Source organism: Argopecten irradians, chromosome 8 (genome assembly GCF_041381155.1).
Source record: "Argopecten irradians isolate NY chromosome 8, Ai_NY, whole genome shotgun sequence".
NCBI lineage: Eukaryota > Metazoa > Mollusca > Bivalvia > Pectinida > Pectinidae > Argopecten > Argopecten irradians.
In genome coordinates, this window is record NC_091141.1 from 13,815,641 (window position 1) to 13,834,727 (window position 19,087).

The window sequence follows — 19,087 nt, forward strand, 5'->3', positions numbered from 1 at the left end:
TAGCACTGTTTTATAACAGTGTCCTTCTTTCTTTCAGCGAGTAAGAAGGAGGAGCCGTCGGTAGAACCACCCCGCTTTCTGAGTCATCCCCTTGGTCTGTGCCTGGTAGATGGTGACGCCACCACTCTGGAGTGTAGAATTACCGGTAGGTGCTCATGGTGGCTGTGGCCGAACCTCAGGGGAAAGTCTGTGTGAAGTATATGAGGATATCTTCGAATACGTCCTTGAAAATTAATCAAATACAATGATGTCAAGAAGTTCACAAGCAAATGCTGGATGTGCTTTTACTTAAAGAGTAATCCATAGAATACATTAAATTCATTTCGAATTCGTGTCTCATCCTAGATTCAGTAGTGCAACTGTAACGTAAGCGCACAGTGAAAGCAAAGTTTGGAGTGATATTGCGGTCTTGCATATTTTTTTAACTAAATTGTCAAAGCCTAAATACTGTATGTTTTCGCGATTTTTCATGAAATGGTAAACATTGAATTTCGGTGGTTTTAATAGATCTGGCAATAATTGTATAAGTTTCATCTATTTCTTAACATTTCGAGGATTATAGCACTGTGTCGGGAAATTATAAAAATAATCTGCGTGAATAACCGGCAAAACTGTACCTATATAGTAATTATCATGGTCTTTGTCATCGCGACAGGTAATCCAGAAGTAACCTGGTACAGAGGCAAGGAGAAAATAGTGAATTCTGAAGACTTCCGGTACGAGAATGTGGGAGATGTATACAAACTAGCAATAGTAGAGGTTTTCCCAGAGGACAGTGATATATATAGAATCGAAGCCAAAAATTCAGCAGGAACATCCTCAAGTAGTTTCTCGGTCAGAGTCGATGGTGAGTAGATTGTCATGTCAACGTAAATGCTTTAATATATATTTTGCCAAATAAACGAAATTTAACTGTGTGCGGATGGTTTGATGGGAGACTTGGTTAGTCAAACACCAATCTAATATATGCTTAATACCCCACAACATATATGGTTTAATTGTGCACGGAAATTCGAGAACTTTCTTTCAGTCTTGATTAACCAACCCTCAATTCAGAAGATTATTTACCCTTCAAAATTGTATGAATGTCCTTGTGATTTCAATTAAGCATTGAAGTCACTATTTTTTAATTTCATCGGGGTATGAAAGCAATTTTGTTTGCAAACTGTGAATCCGCGTAGCGGATTCTCACTAAAGTTTGCAAACAAAATTTATTTCATACCCCGATGAAATTAAAAAATAGTGACTTCAACGCTTAAAATGAAATGCGTTTACACGTACGATTCCATTAATTTTTTCCAAGGAATTATTTTTTTCCAAATCAAAACGCAACGTCAGTGTTTCTATTATGACGTCACGATAACGTCGGGTTTCCGCGCCATTCTCGGATTTTTTTTTCATCGTGGAACGAAAAAAATGAAAAGGCCAATCAGAAAGCAAGAAACAAAGAGAAAATTAATTATTTAAGCTTATGCATTCATTAAAAACAATGTCTCATAACACATGGTATTTGCTATTTCAGTACCTGAAGAGCCAGCCGTCGGTCCTGTGTTCCAATCATTCCCTCACTCACAAAGTGTAGATGAGGGAAAATCCGTCCAGTTTTCTTGTCCAATAGAAGATGCTGAAACAGGTAAACTGGTGCTAAATCCTAATAAAAGAACAATTAATATGTTGACATAGGTGTAAAATACTATTACATACTGATGGTTAGTTAAATAGTAGATTCAAGGAGATTTCAGTGTTTAAATTTATTTTTAACATAAATTCAAAAATAAGTAAAAACTAACATATTCTGGTAAGTAAATAACAACATGTGTAGTGACGATTTGACATCCAATTTAAAAAGACTAAATATGCAGACTCTAAATGACTATAATACATGAATAATGTTAATCAGAGCACATACAAGGAATACAAATGCATTATAATTCAATTTAACATAAATTCTTGAGAGAACATAATAACATTATTTATTTATTCATTTCAATAAAATTTTATTTCAGAATAAATTGAAATATGTATTTATTCGTCACTTAGCACCTATAAATACCTCTAAGACAATAGCATTGGATATCTTACGATTGTTTCCTTATTTATAAAACTGTTAATCATTGTGTTTTTGTTTGTAACAGTTTTATGGAGCAAAGATGGTAGAATATTAGACGACACAGGTAGATTCAAAATCAGCCAATCAGAAACCAAGTATAATTTTGAAATCCCTGCTGCCCTGGTAACAGATTCAGGTGTCTATTGCGTGGAGGCGAAGAGTGCAAAAGGTTCAACAAAGGGTACCTTCACCCTGAGCGTGGCTGTAAGTTCTTCACCGTGTGCTGATATTGACGTACTACAGCTTATTAAAAAAGCAATGCAGGTGAGAGGGCAAGGTCAGACCAAGGTCAGCCAATGACTCAACACATTTTATAGATGTTTGTAATAGCCCCAATATGTAAAATGTATACTGTGATGTGGATATAGATGAGTGACTTCATTATCAAACGGTGAAAATGAAATGAAAAACGTAGATTCAAAAGTATGTGTTACAATTATCACATATCCTTATTGTTGGAAAATTATCAAATGTAATTTTTAATTCCTCTGTTAAATATGAAGAAGTTGTTATTAATTGAAACTTATATCTACTTTGATTAGTTACAACCAATGACATTTTATTTTGCACTTACAAAACTCATAAAAATATATTCCTAAATATTTATGAAGCATGTTAACTATTTCCCTTAGAAAAACAGCAAACGTAGCTGACATATATCACAGATGCATGATCCTAAATGAAATGTAATCAAATAATCTCTATAATAATTCACTTAACTTTAGCAGAAAACATAGTAATCAACTATTGTCTTAACTATACAGAAAATATAACAATTCCTTACATTATAGATGGTGATGTGTGATAACAATGCGGGAAAAATCTGTAATAATTTCTCACAAATTATATTATTATGTGTGGTTACTATACAACAGATATAACAATTCCTTACATTATAGATGATTATGTGTGATTAGGTAGTAAATAATTTTTGTTGTTTTCTACAATCTCAAAATATGGAACTAATTCTTTCATCTGATGAGAAAGAAATGTCTTTGCATTAACCCTTATATATTATATGTTGAAGCAGATTAATGTACAGTGTACTGCAACAAAGGTCTTTCTTCATTTTTGCTTCTGGCTTACAATTATTTGAATTTGGATTTTTTTTCCTTATATATACAGTAGAATTTTTAAGTACACAAAAACTACCGTGTTTCAATATAAACATAACATATATATCGTAAGAAAAATTAAAACTTTTCATATTTCAAAAAACGGTAAAAAAAGAGAGTGAAAAAAAAAGGAAAAAAAAATATTGTGACTGAACTATTCAGAAGCCTTTCAAAGCATCATAAGAGGAATGTTGTGCAGATATAGAATTAGACTGAAAATCTACAGACAGCTTGACCTCTGTATGTCTGACCTTGCCTTCTCCTGTCATCATGCCAACATAGTCACCTGCCGGTCTCAGCACCAGTAAATGAGCACTTCTCTGAACATTACCAAACCAAACTTTACTACAATGTTAGAAAATTACATATTATATAAAACTAGATATTTTGCATATATCAATTTTGTTTTTGTTTTAGTCTTGATTATTCTGTTTTATTGGAAAATGTTCAAAACAAAAAAAATTTATTAAGAAACTGAAGTGGTTTATGTGATGATATGGATAACTAAAATACATTTTGTGTAAGTCAAGAAGTTTGGTTCGGTAACATTTGCATGTAGTAGTAAATACTGGTATGTATATTATCAATTTCATGTAAGAACAGCTATACAATTAATCCGATGTAAGAAATCCTAACTAGTAATGTCAACCTTATTAATCAATATATTGATATTATCATAAGTAAAATGTAAACATATCAATAGTCATATAACTCATTAGCAATCGTATATATCTTTCTGCTGAAACCTCTTTATTTTCGCGCGAAAAATTCGTGTATTGTAAACGAGCTTTCTTTCGTTGCTATTAAATTTCGCGATTTCCATTTCAAAACAAGTTCGCGAAGATTAATATTCGTGGATTTAACAACTGAATGATACTTCCTATCAATAAAGATGATTTATTAATTTGCGGAGATAAGTTTTGGCGAATTTACTTGGATCGCGAAATTCGCGAAAATAAATAAGACGCGAATGAAAGTTGGTTTACAGTATATAAATGCACAGTTGTGAATAATAAGAGTCCTTGATCGCGAATATATTAGAAATAACGATGACGCGACTTATTAATTTCCGTCTTTGCATTTTACAGAGTTAGCTCCCTTGCGGGTAGGTATCGATTGGTACGTCATTATTGTTAGCGCAATTTACGTGGTTTTTGCCGTAAAGTATGACGTTACGCTCGCAAACACATGACGTGACAATTAATATCTTCACACAAGGGCAGATAACTCTGTAATGCGAAAATGAAGCAGTTTACTATAACATAATATGTAAATGTCCTTTAAAACTTCTTGTGATTGTTTACTAATCGCCAATATTATGTTATGTTGATTTTTACAGTGAAGTTAGCAGTAGACGTAAAGTAGTCAGAATGGACGTTAACATTGATTGTGATAATTTGTGATGGAACAAGGAAATCAGAAAACATCGCGATTGACGTCAAGAGGTTTACTGGAATGGGCTTAATCATTCGTGCGAGAAAGAACATGGCATGCATCACCACTGATGACTTTTGACTTGCTTACAGTGGAAACAAAGAAACCATTTGGACTTAAAGCATTACATACTAAACGGAGATAATTACGTCATCTCAATGGTCAAGTTGTCAGAAGATATTAAAATTTGTATCGCCCATGATCGACGAAATTCATTTACTACGTCAACTAGCTGAACGAATGGGAAATAACAATCAACAAAAAAAATGATGTGATTATCCAAATAGATTTTAATTTGTTATGGACATCGTTCGAAAATTATTCTAAAGATGAATTCGTCAACAAAGGATTTCATTAGCACAAAAAATGTGACATCAAGCGACATCATAGTGTCAATTCTATGGATGAACGACAGTTTTCTCTTAAATTTTAATGAAGGAATGTTACGTGGTATTGGGAGCGATATATTATTATACATAAATTATTTTTATTTATTTTGAAGTTTTAAATAACACTTGTTTAAGTCGGCGAAGTATAATCAGGTTTTTATTGTTTATTTGTCCCACGTGTTTATTTCACCCGTTTACTTTAATAGTTAATTGGTGATCTATTTATAGTTCTAATTGTTGGTTAATTGGACTGTTCAGTCCGTCTTGATTTTTTCAGGATATTAATATACAAAATGTAAATGTTTTTAAAGGACTTTGAGTTCTGCCATATCTGTTATTATTATAAAACGTTTACATTAACATTTATATATTTTTCACTCAGACCTGTTCAGTTATTGTAAACTGTACAGTTACTACATTTAAGCTCTTAAAGGATGCCTGATGTCACATACCAAAAGTGGCTTGTTTGTTATAAAAACGAGGAAATTGTGGTTGTTTCATTATGTACACATCCATTCGAGGTGAATTTGATAAACCTTTTTAAACAAGAAATATATAATTTTAAATTTTTCACGAAAGAAAATTTTGGGATCATTTTACGTATGTATGTAAATTATCTCTATACTTACTACCCTTTCATGGTAGCCAATTCAACATTTAATTGTGTATTTCTGAAGTGTAATCTGTAATCTGATCCTAAGGAGTTCGTAGTTAACTGTTTTGTCGATAATTTTAACTTTGTTGATAGATATACAAAACAGAAAGGTTATCACAAGAAACAACAAAGTTTACTAGATGATTTCAGTTTGATACATCAGTTGCAGAACAGTTAATGTAAAGCAAATCAAACTAATATTGTGTTGTTAAAGTGTGCCATGTCCTCTGGATGTTTTAGTCAAACTAACAATACAAAAACGCTTAAAAATAACGATTATAAAAACTGTTTTTCAAATTTAAAATTTAAAACAGTATATCTAGTGATAGTGATTATATTTTAATACAAAACTGTTAATAGCTAGATGTTGTGATACAGAATTAGAAATTAGGACGTAGAACCGTGAACATGCCATACATTAACACATCAAAATTATATTAATATAGTCAGCGTTTACTTACCCCCCTCTGAAGCTTCTTTAAAGTTCGTCTTTTTACAGAAGCAAGGAAGCCCTGCTTGTATTAAATCTTCAACTGTCATTTCAAATAAAAGCTAATTTCAACTCAGAGCTTTGTGTCATATGTATGTATAAATATATGTATTGTTTGTCCTGTCATACTCCGTTGTTGTGGATAATTAATATGATTACATACAAGTCGTTTCTTTAATATTTCGAATTAGAATGATTCAGTGATTAGACTGATCGCATGACGTCACAATCAATATGCACCCTCAAGGACAGATAACTGTATCATGCAAATACATATGTTGGCCATATACAATACTGATTTTACAAATATATCTAACCAAAAAAAGCAAATAAATAAATAAATACACAGATAAGATGTTCCGAAAAAGCAAGCGTTTTCGGTTTATGACTGATACCTGGCATACAAATCTAGTTGAGAGGCCAAAATAACAACTTAAAGGAGATTTTATAAGCAACAAAAAGAGGACATTTAAAAAAGCACCGTGTCGGAATAATCGATGATATCCTTATAATATTTAATTACACACCTTTCAGCTTGAAGGTCGTTATTTTTTCCCTGTGGGTACTTCGATTTTTCTCCGTTTCCTAAACCAACCTGACACATCCTTAAATGGTCATGGATGTATTTGGACGTAAAATAATAATAATAATAATAATGAAAATCGTTATCCGAATTCTAGATCAATGAAATTCCAAATCATGTCGGCGATATAAAGAGGAACGTAGACTAGGCTGGCATTTAATTGGGCAGCGAGTGATACGTTAATAGTATTTTCTAAATTAAAATCTATCGGATTGTTGAACAAAGTACGGCAAGTAAAAATATTAATCAATAATAGATATAGAACCGCATCTTATGTAAAGCATAATCAATTAATAACACTTAAAGTACGGTACACACTGGTAGATATGATCAGTCTTCTCAAGAACTCTAGATAGGAAACAAATCTAGCGTTATCTACAGGTCACGATTAATACACGAACGCTGTTTAAACGCACATATATATTCAACGTTCACAAGCGTCAACAGCGACAGATTCAACATTTCAAAAAGAAAAGGAGCAGCACACATTCAGCAAGGAAGAGTCTTCTATCTCACCAGTCAGTCATGTATTTTTACGTACCTGGCCTGATCGCCCTTGTCTTACTAAGACTTGTCAAAGCCAATAATTCATCTATGAGTACCAAACTTTACACAGACCTGCTCTCAAACTACGAGAAGAATGTTCGACCCGGGATAAACTACAGTATTCCGACCTTTGTACAATGTCAGTTCACACTTGCAGCTTTCAATGGATTCAAGGAAATAGACAGTAAGGTATCAATTATTGCTGGTTTCATGATCTTTTGGCATGATAATCGCCTGATTTGGAACCCAAATGCATATGGCGGAATCACAAGTACACTCATTCCTGTAGACCTTCTGTGGAAACCAGACATAGCCATAACTAATTCTTACGATGATCTGCAGTTTCTCTACAGGAATGAGTTCAGTATCCGCGTGTATCACAACGGGACCATGGCGATGGGAACTGGAGACAAATATGACCTTTATTGTAATGCAGATGTCACGTATTACCCACTAGATATACAAACTTGCGATATGCAGATGATGACTTGGAGCTCATTTCCTAATGAAGTTACGTTTTATGAGGTCGAAGCCGATTCCATAAACGATATAGCTACAAGTGATCCTTCCTGGGATGTCACAGACGTAAAAATGTTTACACGGAGTACTGAAAGTCGTCGATCAACAATATTAGTCGTAAGGATGAAATTAAAGCGACTTCCAGAGTATGTTTTCATTAATATGATACTCCCGGTCTGTTTCCTTTGCGTTATCAACATCTTTGTGTTCTTCCTTCCGGTCGAGTCAGGAGAGAGAATAGGATTTTCCATAACTTTGCTGTTATCTGTTGCTGTGTTCATGACAATCTTATCGGACTCGTTACCACAATCATCCCGACCCCAGATCGCTGTTCTTTGTTACTTCATGTTTTCACAGCTGTTGTTGAGTATCTTCATGATGGTATTCACTATAGTGGGACTACGAATCTATTGGGCAAACCAGGAAAGGACAATACCTGTCTATCTAAAACTGTTTTCAAGAATCATGGGCACCATTTATGGATGTCAATGTTGTAAGAGAAGAAAGTTAATTTCTATTGTGGAACCGGAATCTGGCAAAGATGAATGTGACAAAAAACGTGTCCAAGAACATGATCAAAATAACCAGAAAGTGGAGGAACTTTTAACGTGGCAAAAGGTAGCAAATGATTTCGATAATTTCTGTATCGTATTTTTCACTTTATTAATAAGTATATCTAATGTTGTATTTTGTGTAAACTTGATTGAGAATCCAGAAAGATAAATAAGTTATGTTTCTATATGAACGTTCAAATGTCGATGCTCATGTAAAGCGTATTTCTGTATCTTTCGTTTTTGTATTTTGAATTACCTGGAAATAAAAATACAAAACCTATCGTTGCACGCGATTTTTGTACAGTGTTAACGGACAGGCTCTTTGGTATGGAATTAGCTCAACCTTGGTCTTTCGAACCAGATAACCTAACATTTGTTTTTATTTCTGGACAAAAAAACAAGTGTTTCTTTAGCATGGTTTATCTAAGAAAATATCGTATTATTCAATATGTATTTGTTTGTCAGGCGGCAGACGCCTTAATCGGAAATACAATTAAGGTATCACTATTGCAAGTCAGAAATAGCTAATCCTTAGTTGTGTCTGTATCTTAACCCTAAACACTTTTGAAAAAATGCTTACAAATTAATCGCTTACACTACACAACCAAAATCCCACCCTCGGAAACCCAATGTCTAAACTCCTTTATGCTCCGTTTATAACCTGGGTTACCAGACAAGGGAATCGGTGTTTTATGTCTTAATATATCGAATGATCATAATGCGCAACACAAGTGTTAATTTGGAACTATTTTGTGTCACTATTATTAAAAAGGAATCCCAGACCAAAAACATGTCGGCCTCCGGTGACACTGCCAATGCGCTATGGATGTTATACAAGATCAGAAATCACACAGAAGTTTGTTTTCGAAATCTGGCCAGGCCAACTATGCAATAATATTTATTTTACTGAAAAGAAAAGAAAAATCATCTCCATTGTTGACTGTAAGTAGGAATATCACAAAGATCTCTTCGAACCAGAGACGGGTAAGGAATATTATAGCAGAATAGGAGAACATTTATCACTTGTCGAACGCGGTCCAATGGGGATGGATGTATAGTAAAATAATAAATTTATTCGTATATTGATGGATATACTTGAGAGAGAGGTGGAAGGCCATCATTTAGCTACAATGTATGGGAGATGGAATGTCAATGATAAAAGAATTTCTTAACCAATTGGAAAAAGTTATTAGATAAATCAATTACATCAAAGTATGTCGGCGACACAGAAGGACAATTTATATATACAAAGAGCTGTACTGGAATTTAATTGGGCATCATTAAGTGACAATTTCTGTATCAAAATCAATCGGGTCGTTAAACAAAGTATAGCAATTTAAATATGTAATGACATGATCAATAATATACATAAAACCACACCTGATCTAAATCTATAGTCAATAAGATAACAAGTAACGTTTCTTTATATGCTAATCACTGGCCGATTTGACCAGATTTCTCATGACCTCTTTTGGTGAAAGACAGGACTAGTGTCACCTAAACGTTACGCTAAAAACATTTTATTCAACAGCGACCGCACAGAGATTTCAAGAAAAAAGAAACAGCAAATCTCAAGTAAGGAAGAGTCTCGTATCCCATCCGCCAATTATGCGTATTTACGTACCTGACCTGGTCGCAATGGTCGTACTAAGACTTGTCACAGCCAATAATTCAACTATAGGCACCAAACTGTATACAGATCTGCTGTCAAACTACGAGAAGAATGTTCGGCCAGGGGTAAACTACAGCATTCCGACTTTTGTTCAATGTCAGTTCACACTCGTAGCTTTCAATGGATTAAAGGAAATCGACAGTAAGGTATCGTTTACTGCTGGTTTCGCGATCTTTTGGCATGACGATCGTCTGACGTGGAACCCAAATGCCTATGGCGGAATCACAAGTACGCTTATTCCTACGGAACTACTGTGGAAACCAGATATAGCCATAACTAATTCCTTCGATGGCATCCAGCTTTTATACAAGAATGAGTTCAGTATCCGCGTGCATCACAACGGGACCATGAGGATGGTAACTGGAGACAAATATCACCTGTATTGTAATGCAGATGTCACGTATAACCCAATAGATATACAAACTTGCGACATGCAGATGATGACCTGGAGCTCATTTCCTAATGAGATTACGTTTTATGAGGTCGAAGCCGATTCCTTACACCATGTAGCTACAAGTGATCCCACCTGGAATGTCACAGAAGTAAAAATGTTTACACGGAATATCCTTCACTTAACAACGCTGACAGTCAGGATAAAATTAAAGCGACTTCCAGAGTATGTAGTCATTAATATGATACTCCCGGTATGTTTCCTCTGCGTTATCAACATCTTTGTGTTCTTCCTTCCGGTCGAGTCAGGAGAGAGAATAGGATTTTCCATAACTTTGCTGTTATCTGTTGCTGTGTTCATGACAATTTTATCAGACTCTTTACCACAATCATCCCGACCCCAGATCGCTGTTCTTTGTTACTTCATGTTTTCACAGCTGTTGTTGAGTATCTTCATGATGGTATTCACAATAGTTGGACTACGAATCTATTGGGCAAACCCGCAAAGGCAAATACCTGTCTATCTTAAACTGTTTTCACGAATCATGGGCACCATTTATGGATGTCAATGTTGTAAGAGAAGAAAGTTAATTTCTATTGAACCGGAATCTAGCGAAGATGAATGTGACAAAAAACGTGTCAAAGAACATGATCAAAATAACCAGAAAGTAGAGGAACTTTTAACGTGGCAAAAGGTAGCAAATGATTTCGATAATTTCTGTATCGTATTTTTCACTTTATTAATTAGTATATCTACTGTTGTATTTTGTGTAAACTTGATTGAGAATCCAGAAGGATAAATAAGTTATGTTTTCTATATGAACGTTCAAATGTCGATGCTCATGTAACGCGTTTTTCTGTATCTTTCATTGTTGTGTTTTGAATCACCTGGAAATAAAAGGTATAAAACCTATCGTTGCACGCGATTTTTGTACAGTGTTAACGGACAGGCTCTTTGGTATGGTATTAGCTCAACCTTGGTCTTTCGAACCAACTGACCTAACAATTCATTTTTGTTTTATTTATGGACAGTAACACAAGTGTTTCTTTAGCATGTGATTTATTTAAAGAAAATAACGTATTATTCGATATGTATTGTCAGGCGGCAGACTACTGGAAATCGGCAATAAAATTAAGGTATCACTATTGCAAGTCAGGAAAGCTAATCCTTAGTTGTGTCTGCATCTTACCTCAAAACACTTAAATGCTTACAAATTAATCGCTTACCCCACACAACCAAAATCCCACCCTCGGAAACCCAGTGTCTAAGCTCCTCTACGCTCAGTTTATAACCTTGATCACCAGGCAAGGGAATCGGCATTTTATGTCTATGTATATTTAATAATCAGCATGCGCAACACAAGTGCTAATTTGGAACTATTTTGTGTTACTATGTATAAAAAGGAATCCCCGAACAAAAAACATGTCGGCCTCCGCAGACACTGCCAATGCGCTATGGATGTTATACAAGATCAGAAATCACACAGAGGATTGTTTTCGAAAACTGGTCAGGCCAACTATGCAATAATATTCATTTTACTGAAAAGAAAAGAAAAATCATCTCTGTTGTTGACTGCAAGTAAGAATATCACAAAGATCTCTTCGAACCAGAGACGGGTAAGGTATTTTATAGCAGAATATGAGAACATTTATCACATGTCGGTCCAAAGGGTATGGACATATAGTATATATGTAGCGTAACGTGAATATAGAGCAAAGAAGTAATTCTAACCGTATGTACAAAAAAAATGTCGAATTTTCGAGGCGATCTGCCACTTTGTCAAGACACAAGAAAAAACAAATTAAATTAAATTTTAAGGACGGTCACGGACATACACATAAACATAAACAATGAACACATAGAACACACAGAAAAACTAAAGGGACACTATTTATGTGTATTGTCTGAATGATCCCTTCAGTCAGTCGCTATAATTAGTTGCGATCGCCGAAGACTTATTAAATTTATATATAAAAAAAGCATATCAAAATGGTGTGTAGTTAAAATTAGTTCTAAATTAAAAAAAAATTGTTGATATTACTTCTTTCACCAGTAACGTGAATATATATAGACGAATATATTTGAGAGAGAGGTAGAAGGCCATTATTTAGCGACAATGTTTGGGAGATGGAATGCCAATGGTAAAAGAATTTCTTAACCATTTGGAAAAAGATAATAGATAAATCAATTACATCAAAGTATGTCGGCGATATCAGAAGGACGATTTATATTATACATATCGCCGTACTGGAACTTAATTGGGCATAATTAAGTGGTATTTTCTGTATCAAAATCAATCGGGTCGTTAAACAAATTATAGCCATTGAAAAATGTAATAACATGATCAATAATGTACATACAGTAAAACCACACCTGATCTAAATCGATAGTCAATAAATAACTAATAACGTTCCTATATATGCTAATCACTGGCCGATTTGATCAGATCTCTTACGACCTCTTTTGGTGAAAGACAGGATTAGTGCCACCTAAACGTTACGCTTAAAACATATTATTCAACAGCGACCGCATTGAGATTTCAAGAAAAAAGAAACAGCAAATCTCAAGTAAGGAAGAGTCTTGTATCCCATCCGTCAGTCATGCGTATTTACGTACCTGACCTGGTCGTCATTGTCGTACTGAGACTTGTCACAGCCAATAATTCAACTATAAGCACCAAACTGTATACAGATCTGCTGTCAAACTACGAGAGGAATGTTCGGCCAGGGGTAAACTACAGCATTCCGACTTTTGTTCAATGTCAGTTCACACTCGTAGCTTTCAATGGATTAAAAGAAATCGACAGTAAGGTATCGTTTACTGCTGGTTTCGCGATCTTTTGGCACGATGATCGTCTGATGTGGAACTCAAATGCATATGGCGGAATCACAAGCACGCTTATTCCTACGGAACTACTATGGAAACCAGACATAGCCATAACTAATTCCTACGATGATCTCCAGTTTCTCTACAGGAATGAGTTCAGTATCCGCGTGCATCACAACGGGACCATGACGATGGTAACAGGAGACAAATATCACCTTTATTGTAATGCAGATGTCACGTATTACCCACTAGATATACAAACTTGCGACATGCAGATGATGACTTGGAGCTCATTTCCTAATGATGTTACGTTTTATGAAGTAGAAGCCGATCCCTTACACAATGTAACTTCGAGTGATCCTTCCTGGGATATCACAGAAGTAAAAATGTTTACACGGATTGATGTAAGCCTTCAGATAACATTTTTAATGGTCAGGATAAAATTAAAGCGACTTCCTGAGTATGTAGTCATTAATATGATACTCCCGGTCTGTTTCCTCTGCGTTATCAACATCTTTGTGTTCTTCCTTCCGGTCGAGTCAGGAGAGAGAATCGGATTTTCCATAACTTTGCTGTTATCTGTTGCTGTGTTCATGACAATTTTATCAGACTCTTTACCACAATCATCCCGACCCCAGATCGCTGTTCTCTGTTACTTCATGTTTTCACAGCTGCTGTTGAGTATCTTCATGATGGTATTCACTATAGTTGGACTACGAATCTATTGGGCAAACCAGGAAAGGCCATTACCTGCGTACCTAAAACTATTTTCACGGGCCATGGGGAACATTTATGGATGCCAATGTTGCAAGGAAAGAAAGTTGATATCCGTTGTTGAACCGGAACCTAGCAAAGATGAATGTGACAAGAAACGTGTCCCAGAACATTATCAAACCCACCAGGTAGCAGCAGAGCTTTTAACGTGGCAAAAGGTAGCAAATGATTTCGATAATTTCTGTATCGTATTTTTCACTCTATGTATCATTATATCTAATGCTGTATTTTGTGCAAAACTGAATGAAAATCCAGAAGGATGAACAAGTTATCTTATCTTTACAAACTTTAACGGTCAATGCTCTTTTTAATTGCTAATTCTTACCTGGAAATAAATGATATAAAACCTATCGTTGTAACAAGTAGAAATTCGAACGTCTTTTCTTTATACTGCTGTGTGTCATTATAAACAATAATGAATAGGCAGTTGGATGGATTATAAGACAAACGTCTTAGAACTAGAGACGGGAAAATGATAGATACTAAACAGAATGTTGGAAACATTTATTACCTGACGAATGGGATTCAAAGGTATAGCTCTTAGTAAAATATAAGATGTATTCGTCACTTGGCATATACGTTTGAGAATTGGAAGGCCACCATTTGGCGACTATGTTTCGGCGGTGGAATGACTGATAAAAAGACCTTAACCATTTGACAGTGTTGGATACTGTATATTTAATAGAAAAATCAATAACATCAATATTTGTCGGCAATATGAGAAGGAAAGTTTATATATTTATTGGTAATCATCAAGTGATTGCGTACAATGTAGTAGTAGTTTCTGTATAAAAATCAATCGTGTTGTTAAACAAAGTGTAGTTATAAAGTATTTAATCACATGATCACTAATCTACAATCAACCACATCTGATCTAAAGCAATAATCGATAAAATAACAAAAACTTACGTTCCTAGATACGCCAAACATTGGCCATTTTTAACAGTTTTCTCAAACATCTCTTGGTGGAAGACAGGATAGGACCATTGCGACCTTCATGTTACGCTCATGTGTTATGAGCGATGTTTTAAGCACAAATAAATATTCAACAGTGACAGATTTGACATTTCAAGAAAAGATAGGGTCAGCAAACCTTCAGTTAGGAAGAATCTTGTATCTCATCCGTCAATCATGTATTTTTACGTACCTGTACTTGTCTTGTCTTACTAAGACTTGCCACAACCAATAATTCATCTGTGAGTACCAAACTTTACACAGATCTACTCTCAAACTACGAGAAGATTGCCCGGTATTAATTTAGATTTTTCCCTACTGTATACAATAGTGTACTTCAGCATTCCGACCTTTGTTCAATATCAGTTCACACTTGTAGCTTTTAATGAATTCAAATACATTGACAGTAAGGTATCAATCATTGCTGCTCTTGCGATATTTTAATTTAGCATGAATGTTTTCTAGAATATTTTCAAGAAAATTTTATGCATATGTTATGAGTGTAACTGTTGAAAGTACTTGAGTTATAAATAAATATGAACTGACTGGTGTACATGTATTAGAATATTAATTGTTACAAGTACTTTCCTGTCTAAGTCGCAATGGAAGAAATAGTAAAGAATTCAGTAATGTCGAAAGAAGAAAAAGAGTGGATAGAGAATGCAAAGCGATAGCCAATTAGATAGATTTAAAGTTATTCATAAGCAATTAGAATCACATACATTATGGCATATTTCAATAAAATATCTACATTGCAGAAAATCTGTTTTATATGATATGAATATAATGTACCTATTTTGTCCATTAATTGTATATAGTTATGCCACAAATGCGGCAAATTTTACATCGATATTCTACTTCACATTTTGTTAAATTGTAGCTATAACAGTAATATACGTGATAAGTTATGGTGTCAGATTGCATGTATCAATGATATTGGTATGTTAAATGTGTATTTTCACTCTCTCCCGGAAGAAGATTTATTGAATACATTTTTAATTTTTATTGGTGGTCCTGTTAAGTATGATTTAAATGATATAGATATGGACAAACTCAGAATTTTTACATTATTAGCTGTGGAAAAAATGTCAAAATTATACAATCAATAGCTAATGACATGCCAACTGTTAAAGGATTTAAAATATCCATATGAAGTAGATTGTTTATTTCACTATTTTCGTAAATATATATACAAGATGTAAATCTTAAATATAACTTTTTCTACATGTAATATATTCACCCACTATTTGTACGAATTAGCATACATCTTTGATTTCATTATTTATGTTACTCATTCTGTTTATGAAATCTTCACATTTTGGGAGGAAATAAAAAGAATAATAATAACGTCAATGTTGAATTTGTCGGCGATATCAGAAGGAGAGTTGATATACTTTTCATTGTACTGTAATTTAATTGGAAATTGTTTAGTGGTATTTTCTGTATATAAATCAATCGGTTCGTTAAAAAAGTGTAGCTATGAAATATTTAATCACATGATCAATAATACACATACATAAACACCTGATCGAAAGCAATAGCCAATAAAATAGCAAAAGCTAACGTTCCTAAATACACTAATCATTGATATTTCGATCAGTTTCCTAAAAGCCTCTCTTGGTGGAAGACAGAACTAGTACTACCTTCACGTTACGCTAAACACATTAATTCAACAGTGACCGATTTGACATCTTTAGAGAAGGGAGTAGCAAACCTGCAGTAAGTAAGAGTAACTTATCTCATCACTCAATTATGTATTTTTACTTACCTGGCCTGGTCGCCCTTGTCTTACTAAGACTTGTCATAGCTAATAATTCAACTATGAGTACCAAACTTTACACAGATCTGCTCTCAAACTACGAAAAGAATGTTCGGCCCGGTATTAACTTTAGCATTCCGACCTTTGTTCAACGCGAGTTCACACTTATAGCTTTCAATGGATTCAAAGAAATTGACAGTAAGGTATCAATCATTGCTACTTTTGCGATCTTTTGGAACGATAATCGCCTGACATGGAACCCAAATGAATATGGCGGAACTACAAGTACACTCATTCCTGCAGACCTTCTGTGGAAACCAGACATAGCCATAACTAATTCCTACGGTGGCATCCAGTTTTTATATAGGAATGAGTTCAGTATCCGTGTGCTTCACAACGGGACCATGGTAATGTATACTGGAGACAATTATGACCTATATTGTAATGCAGATATCACGTTTTACCCACTAGATAAACAAACCTGTGACATGCAGATGATGACGTGGGGCTCATTTCCCAATGAAGTTACGTTTTATGGGGTCGACGCCGATTCCTTACACAATGTAACTACAAGTGATCCTACTTGGGATGTCACAGAAGTAAAAATGTTCAATCGGGTTAACATTCAGTTAACAAAGCTGACGGTCAGGATAAAATTAAAGCGACTTCCAGAGTATGTAGTCATTAATATGATACTCCCGGTCTGTTTCCTCTGCGTTATCAACATCTTTGTGTTCTTCCTTCCGGTCGAGTCCGGAGAGAGAATCGGATTTTCCATAACTTTGCTGTTATCTGTTGCTGTGTTCATGACAATTTTATCAGACTCTTTACCACAATCATCCCGACCCAAGATCGCTGTTCTTTGTTACTTCATGTTTTCACAGCTGTTGTTGAGTATCTTCATGATGGTATTCACAATAGTTGGACTACGAATCTATTGGGCAAACCCGCAAAGGCAAATACCTGTCTATCTTAAACTGTTTTCACGAATCATGGGCACCATTTATGGATGTCAATGTTGTAAGAGAAGAAAGTTAATTTCTATTATTGAACCGGAATCTGGCGAAGATGGATGTGACAAAAAACGTGTCAAAGAACATGATCAAAATAACCAGAAAGTAGAGGAACTTTTAACGTGGCAAAAGGTAGCAAATGATTTCGATAATTTCTGTATCGTATTTTTCACTTTATTAATTAGTATATCTACTGTTGTATTTTGTGTAAACTTGATTGAGAATCCAGAAGGATAAATAAGTTATGTTTTCTATATGAACGTTCAAATGTCGATGCTCATGTAACGCGTTTTTCTGTATCTTTCATTGTTGTGTTTTGAATCACCTGGAAATAAAAGGTATAAAACCTATCGTTGCACGCGATTTTTGTACAGTGTTAACGGACAGGCTCTTTGGTATGGTATTAGCTCAACCTTGGTCTTTCGAACCAACTGACCTAACAATTCATTTTTGTTTTATTTATGGACAGTAACACAAGTGTTTCTTTAGCATGTGATTTATTTAAAGAAAATAACGTATTATTCGATATGTATTGTCAGGCGGCAGACTCATGGAAATCGGCAATAAAATTAAGGTATCACTATTGCAAGTCAGGAAAGCTAATCCTTAGTTGTGTCTGCATCTTACCTCAAAACACATTAATGCTTACAAATTAATCGCGCTTACCCCACACAACCAAAATCCCACCCTCGGAAACCCAGTGTCTAAGCTCCTCTACGCTCAGTTTATAACCATGATCACCAGGCAAGGGAATCGGCATTTTATGTCTATGTATATTTAATAATCAGCATGCGCAACACAAGTGCTAATTTGGAACTATTTTGTGTTACTATGTATAAAAAGGGATCCCCGAACAAAAAACATGTCGGCCCCCGCAGACACTGCCAATGCGCTATGGATGTTATACAAGATCAGAAATCACACAGAGGATTGTTTTCGAAAACTGGTCAGGCCAACTATGCAATAATATTCATTTTACTGAAAAGAAAAGAAAAATAATCTCTGTTGTTGACTGCAAGTAAGAATATCACAAAGATCTCTTCGAACCAGAGACGGGTAAGGTATTTTATAGCAGAATATGAGAACATTTATCACATGTCGGTCCAAAGGGTATGGACATATAGTATATATGTAGCGTAACGTGAATATAGAGCAAAGAAGTAATTCTAACCGTATGTACAAAAAAAATTCGAATTTTCGAGGCGATCTGCCACTTTGTCAAGACACAAGAAAAAACAAATTAAATTAAATTTTAAGGACGGTCACGGACATACACATAAACATAAACAATGAACACATCGAA

At 34.6% G+C, this 19,087-nt stretch overlaps 5 protein-coding genes across 20 annotated transcripts in view; all 5 read left to right on the forward strand.

The window, feature by feature from the left end:
- The window catches only part of LOC138329432 (twitchin-like), a 145,294-nt gene extending 139,029 nt beyond the window's left edge, over nucleotides 1–6,265 (forward strand). For 15 of the 16 annotated variants that reach the window (XM_069276432.1, XM_069276428.1, XM_069276433.1 and 12 more), the window contains 5 exons: nucleotides 38–145; nucleotides 656–847; nucleotides 1,523–1,633; nucleotides 2,136–2,374; nucleotides 4,565–6,265. In XM_069276432.1, coding sequence (XP_069132533.1) covers nucleotides 38–145; nucleotides 656–847; nucleotides 1,523–1,633; nucleotides 2,136–2,374; nucleotides 4,565–4,567 — 653 coding nt within the window. In that variant the 3' untranslated portion in view covers nucleotides 4,568–6,265. The remainder of the gene's footprint in view (nucleotides 1–37; nucleotides 146–655; nucleotides 848–1,522; nucleotides 1,634–2,135; nucleotides 2,375–4,564) is intronic. The other variant, XM_069276437.1, reaches the window with a different exon arrangement.
- A 125-nt stretch (nucleotides 6,266–6,390) lies between these two features.
- LOC138329435 (acetylcholine receptor subunit beta-like) lies at nucleotides 6,391–8,673 on the forward strand. Its single transcript, XM_069276448.1, has one exon. It carries the CDS (start codon nucleotides 7,302–7,304, stop codon nucleotides 8,562–8,564), a length of 1,263 nt encoding a protein of 420 aa, XP_069132549.1. The 5' UTR covers nucleotides 6,391–7,301; the 3' UTR covers nucleotides 8,565–8,673.
- Nucleotides 8,674–9,927: 1,254 nt separating this feature from the next.
- LOC138328785 (neuronal acetylcholine receptor subunit alpha-3-like) lies at nucleotides 9,928–11,553 on the forward strand. Its single transcript, XM_069275525.1, has one exon. The coding sequence runs from the start codon at nucleotides 10,004–10,006 to the stop codon at nucleotides 11,255–11,257; it is 1,254 nt and encodes a 417-aa protein (XP_069131626.1). The 5' UTR covers nucleotides 9,928–10,003; the 3' UTR covers nucleotides 11,258–11,553.
- A 1,383-nt stretch (nucleotides 11,554–12,936) lies between these two features.
- On the forward strand, nucleotides 12,937–14,429 carry LOC138328786 (5-hydroxytryptamine receptor 3A-like). The gene has a single exon (XM_069275526.1). The coding sequence runs from the start codon at nucleotides 13,059–13,061 to the stop codon at nucleotides 14,319–14,321; it is 1,263 nt and encodes a 420-aa protein (XP_069131627.1). The 5' UTR covers nucleotides 12,937–13,058; the 3' UTR covers nucleotides 14,322–14,429.
- Nucleotides 14,430–16,408: 1,979 nt separating this feature from the next.
- LOC138328787 (neuronal acetylcholine receptor subunit alpha-6-like) lies at nucleotides 16,409–18,317 on the forward strand. The gene has a single exon (XM_069275527.1). The coding sequence runs from the start codon at nucleotides 16,765–16,767 to the stop codon at nucleotides 18,019–18,021; it is 1,257 nt and encodes a 418-aa protein (XP_069131628.1). The 5' UTR covers nucleotides 16,409–16,764; the 3' UTR covers nucleotides 18,022–18,317.
- The last annotated feature ends 770 nt before the right edge of the window (nucleotides 18,318–19,087 follow it).

Coding starts and splice junctions, on each gene's coding strand:
- LOC138329435 (XM_069276448.1), top strand. CDS start 7,302: ATGTATTTTTACGTACCTGGCCTGATCGCCCTTGTCTTACTAAGACTT.
- LOC138328785 (XM_069275525.1), top strand. CDS start 10,004: ATGCGTATTTACGTACCTGACCTGGTCGCAATGGTCGTACTAAGACTT.
- LOC138328786 (XM_069275526.1), top strand. CDS start 13,059: ATGCGTATTTACGTACCTGACCTGGTCGTCATTGTCGTACTGAGACTT.
- LOC138328787 (XM_069275527.1), top strand. CDS start 16,765: ATGTATTTTTACTTACCTGGCCTGGTCGCCCTTGTCTTACTAAGACTT.